The 15,525-nt window shown below is 44.0% G+C and overlaps 1 protein-coding gene across 2 annotated transcripts in view; it reads left to right on the forward strand.

Moving 5' to 3' along the window:
- SPON1 (spondin 1) overlaps positions 1 to 15,525 on the forward strand; it is a 686,539-nt gene that overhangs the window by 52,217 nt on the left and 618,797 nt on the right. For both annotated transcript variants that reach the window (XM_060261720.1, XM_060261719.1), the window contains exon 2: positions 11,489 to 11,595. In XM_060261720.1, coding sequence (XP_060117703.1) covers positions 11,489 to 11,595 — 107 coding nt within the window. The remainder of the gene's footprint in view (positions 1 to 11,488; positions 11,596 to 15,525) is intronic.

Genomic DNA, 15,525 nt, shown 5'->3' on the forward strand with positions numbered 1-15,525 from the left:
CAATGATAATAGGGTTTCCAGGTCTCCCCCTATGACAGGAAACCTCCTGCTGGCAATCCTTGTGGCTGCCACCAGGGCCAGCTCTGCCACTAGGCAAACTAGGCAATTGCCTTCTTGAGCCACTGAATTGGGTGCCCCCCAGGTGACTTGGTGACATTATCAGTGCAAAGGGGGAACCAGAAGTTAGCCTTGCCTAGGATGCCAAAAAGTCTAGGATGCCATTACTCCATGTGGCAGTGGAGAAATTTAAAAATCTACATCATGCACAGCATTGGATCACTTCCAGGGGAAACCCAGAAATGATGTTGTATATCTAGTAATTGCTGGAAACTCTGTGGTTTTATCACTTAAATTCCAGTGATTTCTAAAGCGATTTGACAACCTGCCTGTTTTTAACTTGGAAGTGACTATGCATGTGATATTGGTGCCCCCTTGTTTCCACCCCCCAAACTCCTGTTGGAAATATGTATCTGTTTTGTATGTCCTTTGCAGTGTTCTAAAGTTCCAGTCATTATAGGGTTAACACTGTGCCTGATTCCCTATTGTCTGCATGACCTGGGAAGAAGATACTGACTGCTGTCAATCAAGGTCTAGAAGCGGGAAAACCTGTTTTGTCTGTTTGGTCATTTAGTCAGGCGACTTCCTTTGTTCAGGCAGAGTGTTCATGAAGAAGGAGGAAGTGGTCTTCCATTAAGCACATGATCTTCTAGTGTGAGGATGTAGTTCTATAGCACTTGTTATTTTCATCTCCCAGTACCCTTTCCCTGTAGAAATAAATGTTTTTGCTTTTTCATGTTAAATGCCTCTCAATGATTATTTGATCCAGTGATCCATCGGACTGTTTGAGATAAAGAAATAGAATTTCAAACAGAATTTCCCTAACAGCTTCCAGCATGGCCTGGGAACCCTATATAATTATCAGGCCATCAGCTGCTTCTCTATCAGTATAGTGGCAGTCGTCTGTGTGACCATGTTGGAAGTTTTGGCTTATCTGTTACCATTGTGAAAAGTTCTGAATGAGATATGTTTTGAACTTAAAGAGGAACATTTATACACTAGACTATGCTGATCCTTAATACTAAATTTTCCTCAGAACTGGAAAGAAGTGTCTACTGTTATATGGCACATTTTATTTCCATAAATTTGGGGCAGCTGTGTTAGTCTTCAGTTACAGTTATTTTCAAATCTGAGTCAAACAGCACCTTTTGTGAGATTAATTTTAATGAGGTACAAGTGTTTGTAGGTGTTGGCCTACTTCTTCAGCTGCCAGAACTGCTGGCAGCCAGCAGTTATGAGCCTGTTAACAGAATGTTTACTCTCAATAATTCTTAAGAGAAAAGCAACTTTATTTTGCAAATTACAGAAGTACATGAGAATAAATTATTCACTTAGTCTTTGAAATGGGAAAAGAACTCATAGTTCCTATTTGAGCCCTGCTTTAGGCAACTTAGTATGTATTCCTGCTTTGCCACTTCATGTTCCATGTATTTGTCAGATATTTTTTTGTCAGGGCCATTTTGAGTTCTTTTCAAGGCTTGTGACATATCTTACACTGGAACACATAATATACAATACCTTACACTGGAACATAATATGCAATGTACACCTTATCTGCTGAATAAAGTAGGGCACCTTGGCGATGGGCATCAATTATGTGTGTGTCTGTCTCTCTAAAACACAGATATAGACATATGGTGACCTGAGCTATGGAACCCTGGGAAGAGATAAAGACAGATTTGACCTATGATGACACGTGCAGCCATCATTTCCCACTCCCTCCAGTAGGCATGGAGGTCAGCTGGGTCCAGTGTCTTTGGAGTTTGAAAGCTCCCTAAATTATTGCTCTGTGATTCCTCTCTGTTTCTAGTTCTCATCTTCAATGGTTTTCATCCTTGGCAGTATAAATAAATGTTGGCTGTCTTTCTTCAGCAAACAAATTATAGCCTCTAAACAATCAATCAGAACAGGGATCAATCTAGGATTGCCAGGTCCAATTCAAGAAATATCTGGGGTCTTTGGGGTTGGAGCCAGAAGACATTGGGGGTGGAGCCAGGAGCATGGTTGTGACAAGCATAATTGAACTCCAAAGGGACTGCATAGCTTTTAAATGCCTTCATTGAGGAGAGGCACCGGATGCTATGCTGAAAAATTGGTGCATTTACCAAAAAACAAAACTAAACCAGCCCCCCCCCCCCCGAGCCCCAGATACATGGAGATCAATTCTTCATTATACCCTATGGGAATTGGTCTCCATAGGGAATAATGGAGTGCCCAGCAGACATTTCCTCACCCCCACCACACTTTCTGATGACCCAGAAGCAGGGGGAGGGCCCCCAAATGGGAAATCCCCTGCCACCACATCGGGATTGGAGAAAAACAACACATTTACTCTGTGTAGAAAATAATTCTCAGTGTGATCCACAAAATGCAACTTCTGAGTGCTAGTAAACAATTAAATGGTACATGTAGAAAACCATCCTATGCACAACACAACTACTGTCCAAAGAGCCATATAACATTTAAACTGTAGTCCAACAAATGATAAAAGAACTGGCCCAGTTTCATTTCAAGAAGTTTCCTTCTTCAAGGGACCATCTTTTGTACTCATAGGTTGAATAGAGTTGAGGTGCCATCATTCATTTTCTGACTTTCCAAGTTTCAATTATGTTTAAATTCATTTCCTGGAATGCCACTGCCAGTTACAATCTTTCAGCATTTGATAGCTATTTTTGTGGATTACACTGAGAATTATTTTCTACACGGAGTGAGTGTGTTGTTTTTCTCCAGTTCTTTTCACCTCCGTGGTCTTTTTATCTCCACTGACCCCACCTGGGGATTGGCAACCCTAGATCAATCAGGTCAATATCAACTGACCAAGTTGCACCAGATAAAACATCCTGATTGCACACTTCCTATACATTTAGTGCATGTGGGAATCAAGGTTTAAAGGTGAGAAACTTCCTCTCTCCTTACTTAGGAGTTTATGCCCTCAGCCCCCAAAATAGTATAAGAAGGCACCTGTTCTCAGCTGTCTTTGCCTTGCTTTGAGTGCTCAGATAGAAAAGCAATTCCTCTGGACTACATCAGGTCCTTGATGTATGGAAACGCTGGTTGGGTTCACATACACACCTACTCTGGTCCTTCAGACTTGTCTTCTCTCTGGTATTGGTAACCTATCACCCATTTCTCCCCATTCCCTATCATACCCACTACTTCCTTTTATTCCACCCTTATATATATGAGTTTATTGCATGTATGTTGTAAGCTTTATTCTTTTTTCTAATAAAAGTCTTATTCTTTTACACCTGGTCTGGTTCTTGGCTATGACATAGGTTTTGTTAAAAGACTGTACCAGGGACAACTCTCTGTAAACATAGTTATATCCTGCCCCCATCCCTGCCTTTTGTAGCCTCTGACTTTGAGCTAACCCCCAAATTAAATCAAAGGCAAGAATATTTAATAAGTCTGTCAGGGTTTTTTCTAGGAAAAAAAAAACAATTTGTTGATAGTGATAGCTTCCTTTATTAAGGAAGCAAGTATAGTTATATGCACACATACTTTATAGTATGCATTGATAGAATGATTGACATATGAACACACAGTCACTGAAACAAGATGGGGATACTGTAGATCAGGGGTGTCAAACTCATTTGTTATGAGAGCTGGACCTGACACAAATGCGATTTTGTGGTGCCAGGCCATGAGTGTCATAAAATATAATGCCAGGTAGTGGAGATATAAATTTTATAATGGACACAGACAACACAATTAAAGATATAATTTTTAAAACTTAAAATACAAACATGCTTAAAACTCTTCCAATGGTTTGTTTAAGTTGGAAAGGTGAGGGAATAGTGGGATTTGGCAATACAGTTTTTAAAATAAAACATTAAGAAAAAGCAAAAGGCTCTGACTCTGTGGAAGCAATGAAGCTTCTCTCCCCCGCCCCCCCCCCCCCCCCCCCGGTCTATGGCAATGGCTTTCCGGTATAATGGCAATGCCTTTCCAATATAATATCCCCCTTTATCTGTGGGTTCCCACATTAGAGTACTCACTAGATTAGGTCCATTCAGCAGAGATAAACTGGCTGATAGAATCAGCACTTTATTTGCAAGGCACAACTTCAAGTCCATAGCAATTATTGACGAGGATCATTGTGCCATCTCTACTGGTTGTAGGAGCCCTGGTGGCTACCCCCGCGTTTGGCCATTAAGCATATGGGGCAGGAGCTGACGTATGTCAAAATGTCTTTCTTCATGTGGAGCCACCAGAATTGTCTCTGGACTAAATGCAGTGTTTTCACATATCCAAAATGGCCTGCAATCTTATTGTCATGACAATGTTGTAGAACTTCTTTGTGCTTCTGGGACATATAGCTAATTATCCTTAAACCAATATCCCCTCCTCCCATTGTGCTACTTCTGGCAGCCTGTGTTGGCCCTCTTTTTCTGCTTTCAGTTTGAGTTCCCCCCACTGCTCGAGATTGGGAAAGCGTGTTTTTTGTAAATGTGTCATTACAGCTCCTCCCAGTTGGGAGGGGGTGAATAGCGAGTCTATAATCTCCTGCCTCCGGCTGTCATGTTGGGGTAGGCAGAACAGGGTGTCTGGCAAGAAATTACATTGCCCTGGGATGTGCTTTAGAACAAAGTCAAATTTAGAGGAAAAACCCTGCCGACCTGATTTGTTTAACATTGAGTTTCCAGCAGACATGCAGCGCCTCTAGATTTTTGTGATCAGTCCACATCTCAAATGGTACCCTGGCTCCCTCTAGTCATTGGCACCATGTTTCCAATGTAAATTTAATAGCATAAGCCTCTTTGTCCCACACAGACCAGGTTCTCTCAGCAGGAGAGAATTTTTTTGAAATGTAGGCACAGGGGCTGAGATTTCCCTCCTTGTTGTGCTGAAGGAGGATCCTGCCCATTGCCACATCACTAGTGTCACATTGCACAATGAAGGGCTTGAGTTCATTGGAGTGGAGCAAAACTGGCTCGCTGGTGAATTGCTTTTTTAACTCTTCAAAAGCCTGTTGGCACTGCTTGGACCAATTCAGCTTTGCTCCAGGCTTCTTCGCTTTGGGCCCTTTCCCTTTTGTTTTTAACAAGTCTGTAAGGGGAAGAACCGTTTGTGAGAAGTTGGGAATGAATGACCTATAGAAATTTGAAAAAACGAGGAAACTTTGAAGTTGTTTGCGGGTTCTCAGGGGCTCCCAGTTCAGTACCACTTGCATATTCATGGGGTCCATAGCAATGCCATCCCCCAATACCCAATATCCTAGATAGTCTAGTTCTGTTTTGTGAAACTCGCATTTCAACAGTTTAACAAACAGTTTATTGTCATACAAGCACTTCTCGTATGAGTTTCACATGGGACGTTACATCATTAGAATAAAGTAAAATATCATCGTTAGACTACTGCCCCCTTGTACAGGTATTTTCTAAGCACTTCATTGATAAAGTTCATAATGACCCCTGGGGCCCTCTGTAACCCAAATGGCATGACGAGGTACTCAAACTGTCCCAGGGGAGTATTGAAAGTGGTTTTCCATTCATCCCCCTCCTGTATGAGAACCACAAAAAAGCATCTCTTAAATCCAATTTGGAAAAAAAAATCTTCCCTTGAGCCACAGTGTTTAACAGGTCTTGGATGAGGGGTAGGGGGTATACATTCATCATTGAGACCACATTTATGCCCCAATAGTCCGTGCAAAGTCTCAGCCCTCTATCCTTCTTTTGGAAGAATCCTGGGGCTGCGTGGGGGGAAGTGGCAGGGTGGATGAACCCCCTAACTAGATTCTTGTCCAGAAATTGTTGGAGTTCCTCTCTATCTTCCCTCCCCATTGAGTACACTTTGGCCTTAGGCAGCAGTTGCCCCAGTATCAGTTCAAATGCACAGTCTATTTCTCGGGGGGGGGGGGGGGGAGTAGCTCGTCTGCCTCTTTTTCTTCGAACACTGCTTTCAAGTCCCTATATTCTCTTGGGATACTGGCTACTTCTTCTATGGTTAGACAGAGTTTTTCATTTAGTGGAGGAGGAACTGGGCCCCACTCTGTTCTCCACATGTGATCATCACAAACTTTATCCACAAAACTTATAATATGACCACTCCACCGGATATAGGGTTCATGTTCGGTGAGCCAGGATACCCCCAGGACCTGTTCAAAAGAGGAGGATGGTGCAATTATAAATGTTTCTGTTCCTCAGTGGGGTTCTATCCCTAAGGGTACTGGCTCAGTTTCATGCATACAGGGGTCTCCCTTCATGGGGGTTCCGTCCATCTGTTCAAATTGAATGGGCTAGGGTAGGGGAGAAGAGGATAGGCCCAATGCATCCACCAATTTAGGGGTCATTATGTCTCTGGTGCAGTCTGAATCAAATAGGGCACACATGCATGAAGTGCTTGAGCTTTGGGTTCAATACTGTCAAGGGGATAAAAAACAAAATTTCAGTGATTTCCACCCTTCGTGGTGCTGATACTTCCCCGACCTGTTGCTTCATGCCACTTATGACAGGTCATTGTCATTTTCCACCAGTGATTCTGCCCTGAACTCTCCATCTGAGTCCAGGGACAATGGCCCTGATCCAGTTAGCAGTAGGGCCAGATCACTCTGTCTTTCCACCACTGACACAATCTTACTCCTGAAAGTCTTCTTTTCTCTGGGTGCTTCTTTTTTGGATTTGGGTGTGCTGGTCATCTTTGGGGCAAGGGGAGAGCCTCAAGGTCCCTCTGGGCATTTGTTTGCTAGGTGACCCACGGTGTTGCACTGGTAACATCGTCTCCCATTGGGGTTTTTTTTCTTTACCCTGTGGGCCTGTGGGTTTCTTCAATTCTGGTTGGGCCCCGGACTGACACTCATATCTCCGCTTTCCCCATTGCTGCTGCTGTCATTGGAGCGCCACTCTCTGCATTCAAGTTTCCACCTCGCATGCCATCTGGATCCAGCCCACTAGGGCAGGGGTCCCCAACCTCCAGGCCATGGACCGGTACCAGTCCATGACCTGTTAGCAACTGGGCCTTGAGTTGTATAATTACTATATCATTTTATATTACAATGTAGTAATAATAATTAGATGACGACATTGGATTTATATTCTGCCCTCCACTCCGAATCCCAGAGTCTCAGAGCAGCTCACAATCTCCTTTACCTTCCTCTCCTGCAACAGACAACCTGTGAGGTGGGTGGGGCTGAGAGAACTCTCCCAGAAGCTGCCCTTTTCAAGTACAGTTCTGCGAGAGCTATGGCTGACCCAAGGCCATTCTAGCAGCTGCAAGTGAAGGAGTGGAAAATCAAACCTGGTTCTCCCAGATAAGAGTCTGCACACTTAACCATTACACCAAACTAATAGAAATAAAGTGCACAATTGTATCATCCCAAAACCATTGCCCCAACCCCCACCCCGGTCCATGGAAAAATTGTCTTCCACAAAATCCGTCACTGGTGGAAAAAGGTTGGGGGACCACTGCGCTAGGGTATTAGAGTCAGCCTGGCCAAGCACTCAGTCCAGGAGGTTCATGTTGAGCATCTCTGGAACTGGTTCACTTTCATTCCCTCATTCCATCCTCTCACTTTGGCTACGTTGACCCTGAACTCTGCAGCATACTCTCTGACTGACTTACTCCCTTGCTGCAAGTTTTGCAATGTAGTTATTTCCCGAGTTTCTTGCAGGGGATCTTCAAATTGTATCAGCATGGCTTGCAGAAAGTCTTGCACAGAATTCAACTCCAGAGCCCTAGACTTATAGAGGTTTACATACCAGCGGGACGCCAACCCTTCAAGTTTGAACCCCAAATAATTCACTTGGCTGGCTTTGTTTGAGAAAGTATTCCCCCAGTAGTGTAAATAGCTGTTAGTTTGGATCACAAAATAATCTCTTCAGGGTCTCTGTTGAAGGTGGCTGACAGCTCTTGAGAGCCTGCTCTCTTAAGGGGTAGTTTTGGTGGAGGGGGGGGACCCTGCCTCCTCTATCCCCATCCTGAGCTGGTGGGTTCTACTGGGGTAGGGCTTGGGAAATCTGCTGGCAGACCTCCTGCACTATGAAATTGGTGGTGGCTCACATCTCTTGCCTCAGTGTTTGTGCCAGATCCAGCATCTCAAATCACATGGTTTGGAAAGGGTCATCCTCCTTGTCTGCTCCAACTCCACCAAGCTGCTCTTTCTTCTTCGGATTCTCCAGCCCTTCCTCACTCTGCTCTTCATCCTCCCCCGACCCACATTTGTCGGTGTCTTTCTCATCTCGGCCACCTACGATAGTCATCCTGCGGACTTGACTGGCTTCCATAATGTCTGGGACTTATGGGGATTCCACACATGGGGGGTGAACAGGCATTCTGTGTAGCTCGGCGAGCCTCTCCCCTGAGGTCTGCATTTGTCCAAAATGTTCCATGGTACTTTAGGGATGGCTCCCACCTCTTTGACTGCTCTTTTAGGCATCTCCTTAACAGGTGAATCAGGAATGTTGTCGTTATCTGGGGCCCCCTCTGCCATAGCAGTGAAAGTTCCAAAATTCGGTTACATCCAAGGAGTTTCAACACTATATCAGGTCTAGCTCTATCTTTAATAATAATGACTCTCCATTATCAGGATTAGTGTTTATTGTAAGACAGTAAAATGTCCAGTGTCAAAACTGGTATACAGGTCCAGGTGGGTTAGTTATATACTATCACAATGGCCATTACATGTGTACCTTTTTTGTTCAGGTGTGAGATTAATTCAAAAGCAGTTGTTACATGTCAATCGTTCTCACACAAAGCATTTTGCAAAACATCCACAGATAGCTGTGGCCTTAAATGCCAGGCTCTTTCTCAGGAGGCATATAACTTTCGTTTTCTCAGAGACAAAGCTAAGCATACATTTCTTAGTCACATTGGAAACAAGAAAACCATGACAAGGGAACTTGACAGATACGATCAAGAGCAATGCTTTTTCAGGGTTCCCAGACATTCATGCTGTTATAGGCAGGGGACCAGAGAAGTCCTCTCTAGGCTGCCACCACTTTGGTATGGGCCTTCTCAGGAAAGTCCAGAGCACCCACCCCTTATGTCCACTCTTTTCCAGTAGGTTGTACTTTATTTATACCAAATGAGGCATAAGGACCCAGGCAGAATAATAAATAATTTTATTTAAGAGGTCTAGTAATAACTGGTTTTTAAATAATTAGTAGAAGAATGATAACAGTAAAGGTCAGTGCGCAAACACAATAAAACATCCTAATATGTATATCTAGACCAGGGATGTTGAATTCATGTATTATGAGAGCCAGATCTGACAGAAATGAGACTTTGTTGGGTCGTGCCATGCCGGGCCATGTGTGTACCTATTTAAGATTAGGTAGCAGAAATATAAACTTTTTAAAGGTTTAAAAACAAACACAACTAAAGATTTTTTTTAAAAAAAAAACCTTTAAAATAAAACATGCTAAAAGCATTAGCACTTGTTGGTCTTAAAGGTGTTTTCTTTGTATTTCTCCCATGGGATCTAGGGAACTGGGCAAATGAAGCTCTGGCTCTTTCCTTCCCTCCCCAGGGGACCAGGAGGAACAGGAGCCTCAGCCAATGAAGAAAATCAAGGCTTTGCTCTGTAGTTTTTGTGCAATTGAGCAAGCCTGGCAAAGCAAGTTGAGATGCAAAAGGAAGCAGACAAGAGTCAGTTGCTTGTGGGCCTGATAGGAGCCCTCCGGAGACCTGATTTGGCCCCCAGGATGCATGTTTGACACCTCTGAACTAGACCGTTCCTAGCTGTCTCTTGGTGATTGGCTCCAAGCTGACCCACCCCTTCTGGATGAGGGATCCCTCCATCTGTAGCAACTTCTCCTCAGCTCTGCTTCCTAGAAGTGAACAACCTCCCACTTTGGGCAAGACCTTTTATCCCTTCTTCTCAGGCACTACCCTCTACTCCTCTACGGGTATACGTTTTTCCTCCAAATACCCTATTAACTAATCACAGAGTCCAAAGGGTGGCCTGAGAAACATAGGCCCAGTAGTCCCTCTAATACAGGCTTTCCCAGAGCTACTAGACCTCACTAGCAGGCCCAGGTTCATAGCACATGCACATAATCGTTAGTACCTAGCCTGTCTAAATTAGGGTTGCCAAGTCCAATTCAAGAAATAGCTGGGGACTTGGGGGAGGAGCCAGGAGACATTGGGGGTGGAGCCAGGAACAAGGGTGTGACAAGCATAATTGAATTCCAAGGGAGTTCTGGCCATCACATTTAAAGGGACAGCACACCTTCTTAAATGCCTTTCTTCCATAGGAAATAATGAAGGATAGGGGCACCATCTTTAAGGGCTCATAGAATTGGACCCCCTGGTCCAATCGTTTTGAAACTTGGGGGGTATTTTGGGGAGAGGCACTTGATGCTATACTAAAAATAATGAAGAATAGGGGCACCATCTTTTGGGGCTCATAGAATTGGACCCCCTGGTCCAATCGTTTTGAAACTTGGGTGGTATTTTGGGGAGAGGCACTAGATGCTATACTAAAAATTTGGTACCTCTACCTCAAAACATAGCCCCCCCCAGAGCCCCCAATACCCAAAGATCAATTCCCCATTCCCTATGGGAATCGTTCTCCAGTAGACATTTCCAGTAGACATTTCCCTCCCGCCACATTTTCTAAAGCAGGGGGAGGACCTCCAAACCAGGGAATCCTCTGCCCCCCCCCTCACACACAAACACTTACTGGGTCTTATTCCTGCAGAACTTTACTTGATCTGAAAACGAAAGCAAAACAAAGGGAGGGGCCGTTCTCCGAAGCCCTTCCTGTTTCCTGCTCAGCCTTAAAGGCACATATTTTAAAAATGGACCTGCAGGAGCTCTAAAACGACATGGTGATTGTGGGGGGGTGGGGCTTCCCCCGTCGGCCAGCTGGCTGGGGGCGGGGAGAAGCCTGTAAAAACGGGGGATCCCCTGCTGGGACCTGGGGATTGGGAAGCCTAGTCTAAATAGATATTCCAAACTCTGCTGTGTTCCCTCTAATTCCCTCTAATTACCCCCACCATTGAGTGGAACAGTTCACATCCTGAGCTGTAATCTTAAAATGGACAATGGGCAGTGCAAGACTCTGTGCAGCTCCAGATTGCCACTGAGCGGGGCTTAATGAGCAGCTGCTCACATGCATAGCTGAGAGGGAACACTGAGTTTGGAGCACTGCTTGGCACCACAATCCGAAGCCCCCAAGATCCTTTTCTCTACTAAATATCCTACTGACCTTATTTTAATTAACAAAAGGTTAGCTCAGTTCATGTTTTGTTTTTTAAAAAAGAGGTGCCGGAACTCTCAGGAAATAAACGAAAAACACGCAGGTGCCCCTCATGAACTTTTAAACATTTTTAAAGAATTCTGTTTCCATGAAGAGGTTCCAGAACTCCATTCCACCACAGAACTCCATTCCCTCAGAAAAAAAGCCCTGGCTCAGTTACTAAGAAAGCAAGCAACCAGCTTGTCAGCAGTTCACAGTGAAGTTCTGATTTTTCTGCCTTTCTCTCTCCAGTAACTCTTTCTGCTGCCACTCCAGCCTACTTTCGTGGATTCACCCTGATTGCTTTAAAAGAGGGCAAAGAGGGAGACAAAGAAGAAGACCATGCAGGAACCTTTCAGGTGAGAAACTTATTTTTGAATGGTGTTGATAACTTCTCAGCCAGAAGTATGCATTGTATTAAACTGTATCACTTGTTCATGTAGGTGTTATTTTTTTCTATAGTGTATGTATGCTGCAAGGCTCCCTGTCATGCCAACTTTTTATAAGATCGCATTTCTATGATAGGGGAATATGTACTCTTGTTTGGGTAGAGTTCAGTTAAACCAGGGGTGTCAAACTCATTTGTTATGAGGGCCAGATCTAACATAAATGAGACCTTGTTGGGATGGGCTATGTCAGAATAGATACACAAGCAATTTGTGTATCTATTTAAGATTACGTAGAAGAGATATAAACTTTATAAAGGACGCAGACAAACACAATTTAAATATCTATCTATCTGTCTGTCTGTCTTCCTTCTACTTAAAACATGCTTAAAACCTTAGCACTCATTGGTCTTAAAGATGCTCTCTTTGTATTTCTCCCATAGGATCCAGGGGACTGGGCAAAGTAAGCTGTGGCTCTTTCTTTCCTCCCCCTGGAGACTGGGAGGGAGAGGAGCCTCAGCTAATAGAAGGAAGAGAGGCTTGGCTCAGTAGCTCTGCTGTGTGATTGAGCAAGCCTGGAAAAATAAGCTCTGTCTCTCTCCCCTTCCTCCCCCAAGGGAGAAGCCTCAACCAATTGAGAAAATAGAGTTTTTGTTCTGTAGCTCCTGTGCGATTGAGCAAGCCTTGCAAAGCAAGCTGTGATGCAGAAGGAAGCAAGAGAGTGGGAGAAAGAAGCAGATGATAGCCAATTTCTCAGGGGCCTGATAGGAGCCCTCTGAGGGCCTGATTCGGTCCCTGGGCCACATGTTTAACAGCCCTGAGTTAAACCTTATAGCCTGATCCTCTGCAGCTGAGAATTAAATATTCCTGAAATTAGTTACTTACATGTAAGTGTGCATCAGACTATGGTTGGAACTACCTCATCAGTAAAATCCAAAGATTAAATTATACTAAAACTATTAATAACAAATACAGTCTCATTAATATTTTGTAATGTTTGTGATTTTTTAATGTTACTTCCTGTTCTAAATATGAAAGAACCATATGCAGCTGGAGTCTACACATTGTTACCTAGGAATAAGTCTCATTGAGAATTCCCAAGTACGTATGTATAGAACTGTAACCTTACAGCGTGATCCTTTGTATCTTTACTCAACATGAAATCACACTGTATTCACTGGGGTTTATGCTGGATATGACTGTTGTGTTAGGCTGTATCTGCATAATGCAGGCACCACAGGGACATTTATATTTTCATGTAACATGGTTCATTTAGAAGACTTATCTCATGTCTTTGCCACCTCAGGAATCCCCCTCAACAACTCCATGCAGTTTTACCCCATGATCTTGTGGTCATTAGAATCTTTTGGATTGGCAGGCCACAGATCTATGATTCCAAACCACCTGAAAGAATGGGAACTATCTATGGCATGTGTTTGTTTTAAAGTACTAATTCCTTTTAAAGTGTTAAATTCTGCAATTTCATTTACAACACTTGCAATTAGGCTTCCCAACCCTCCCGTCCTGGTGGGGGACCCCAGGATTTACAGCCTCTTCCCCCGCTCTCCAAAAAAAAACAGAAGTGGGGGGAGGGGGAAACGGCGCCAAGGAGCATGGCGAGCCGCCCCATCTCGGAGGAGCAGCTAAGGTGAACTGGAGAAGAGGCAGCAGCAGCGCAGCAGCATCGCCCGCTTTGCTCCGCCTCTGAGGTAAAATCAGAGAAGGGGAGGGTGGAGGCAGGCCAGCAGCATGGCGAGCCACGAATCTGGGTCCTTCTAGGACCCGGACTCGCGGCTCGCCGTGCTCCTGGCCTGCCTCCACCCTCCCCTTCTCTGATTTTACCTCAGAGGCGGAGCGGGCAACGGCGCTGCGCTGCCGCCTCTTCTCCGCTTCACCGTAACTGCTCCTCCAAGATGGGCTCAACCTGAGCCCATCTTGGAGGAGCAGTTACGGTGAAGTGGAGAAGAGGCGGCGGCAGCACAGCGGTGTCACCCGCTCCGCCTCTGAGGTGAAATCAGAGAAGGGGAGGGTGGAGGGAAGGAAGACATTTAAAAAGGTGTGCCAGTGATTCTTGTCACACCCTTGCTCCTAGCTCCACCCCAGTGTCTCCTGGCTCCACCCCCAAAGTCTCCTGGCTTCACCCCCAGAGTCCCCAGAGATTTCTTGAATTGGACTTGGCAACCTTACTTGCAATGGCTTATGGGATAACTCCTCTAGAGCTCCAAAGTATTGTTTTTAAAATAATGTCCTTTACATCATGCAGTACATTTAATGTTTATAACCATCAACAAGAAGTCCTGCTAGACATCACCGAGGAATATAATGTGTGTATCATCTAGTCTTACATTTGCTGAACCACTTTAGACTACTGATTCTTGTATGGGGAGTGTGACCTACAGAAAAGAGGTACATGATTGAATTGTGAAAGTCTATATTTATTTTCCAGGGAAAAGTCAGGTTTCTAGTTCTTGTGGTTTTTAAGAAAAGACTAGATATGTGATTGCTATTGTTTCCTAATGATTCAGGAACTAAAACAAAAAAAAAAAAAACACCAAGAATCCATACCCCCATATTTGGGGCCAGATATATCCAGAAAGTAACCTCTCTGTTAGTTGAGGCTACTTTCAATATGTTACACAGGACTTAGTGGTTCTACTGGTGGGCTTAATTAATTCTAATATCCTTAGAGGCCTGATCACTCTCAGGGAAACATCTTCAGTCCTTTGTTCCATTGGATCTGTTCCTCAGAACCTGAAGCATACCTTTAAAAATAAATTTTGGGAGAACAATGCTATGAAAAGTATACAGTGGGAGTTATTTCTGGACTTTGCCCCAGTATGTAGAATGATTGACAACACCTGGGATAAGGTAACATAAAGGCTGCAGCCTTTACAAATGCTCCTGCTGAAATGACAAGTTCAGCTCAGTACAACTTCTAAAAGCACTGCTGAGAAAGAGCTCTGTCTCAGAACCATCATGCTGAAAAGTCCTTCATTTCTTCAATCACCAGCATCTCTGGTTTTTCCATCCTCACTAGCAATACTCAGTGGCTGAATGTGATATTGGGCTGCATACAATGAGCAGCTGCAAAAGGGCAATGCAATTTGATTTCCAGCTTTCATCAGTGCTTCTAAGAATCTGCCTACTTATTCCATATTGAAAAGAAAATACAAAATAATTTAATATTAATCTGCCAATTTATTACATGATCTCTGGTGTGCATTTTGCACCCTGCTCTGGCAGTTCCCTTATAATTCCCTTAGGTTCCAATATCATTCTGTCCACACCAGTGCTGTAGCAAGATGGGATTGGAACTTTAGGCTGTGGGCTGAATCCAAATCTATGCTTATATGAGCAGAAGGCAATTCTATTCAATTGGATTTATTTAGATATTTTTACCTTGGTTTTCTTCTGGTGGGGATCCAAATTGGCTTACAATTTCCCCTATGTTACTTTCCCAACAACAATCTGTGAACTCATCCGTGAACAGATGAGAATATGTGACTGATCCAAGGTCACTCAGAGAACTTCTGTGGGGGTTCATACTTGGATTGCGCAGATCCTAGTTCAACATTTTAACTGCCATCAGTGCTGGAATGGAGAAAAAGGGAGCAAGAATGAGCACAGTACCCTGAGGAGAACCAAACCAGGCATTCTACAATCATGAGACTTCCTATATGTCCTCTTCATTTTTCTTTTTGAGAAGCAGAGTGGGGAATGCCCTTGGTCAAATTTGAAAAAAAGGATGTCACAAGACGACTTGGCCTATGGGTTTCTCTTTCCCAGCTCAATTGCTGCAGAGCTAGGGTAAATCCTGTGTGTGAATCTAAGCCCCACCCGAGTCCCACCCTGATCAGCAGTCACAGAGAAAAAGAAACCAAGAAGTGTGAAGCCACTCTTGAG

This window comes from Heteronotia binoei, chromosome 21, assembly GCF_032191835.1.
Source record: "Heteronotia binoei isolate CCM8104 ecotype False Entrance Well chromosome 21, APGP_CSIRO_Hbin_v1, whole genome shotgun sequence".
Lineage (NCBI taxonomy): Eukaryota > Metazoa > Chordata > Lepidosauria > Squamata > Gekkonidae > Heteronotia > Heteronotia binoei.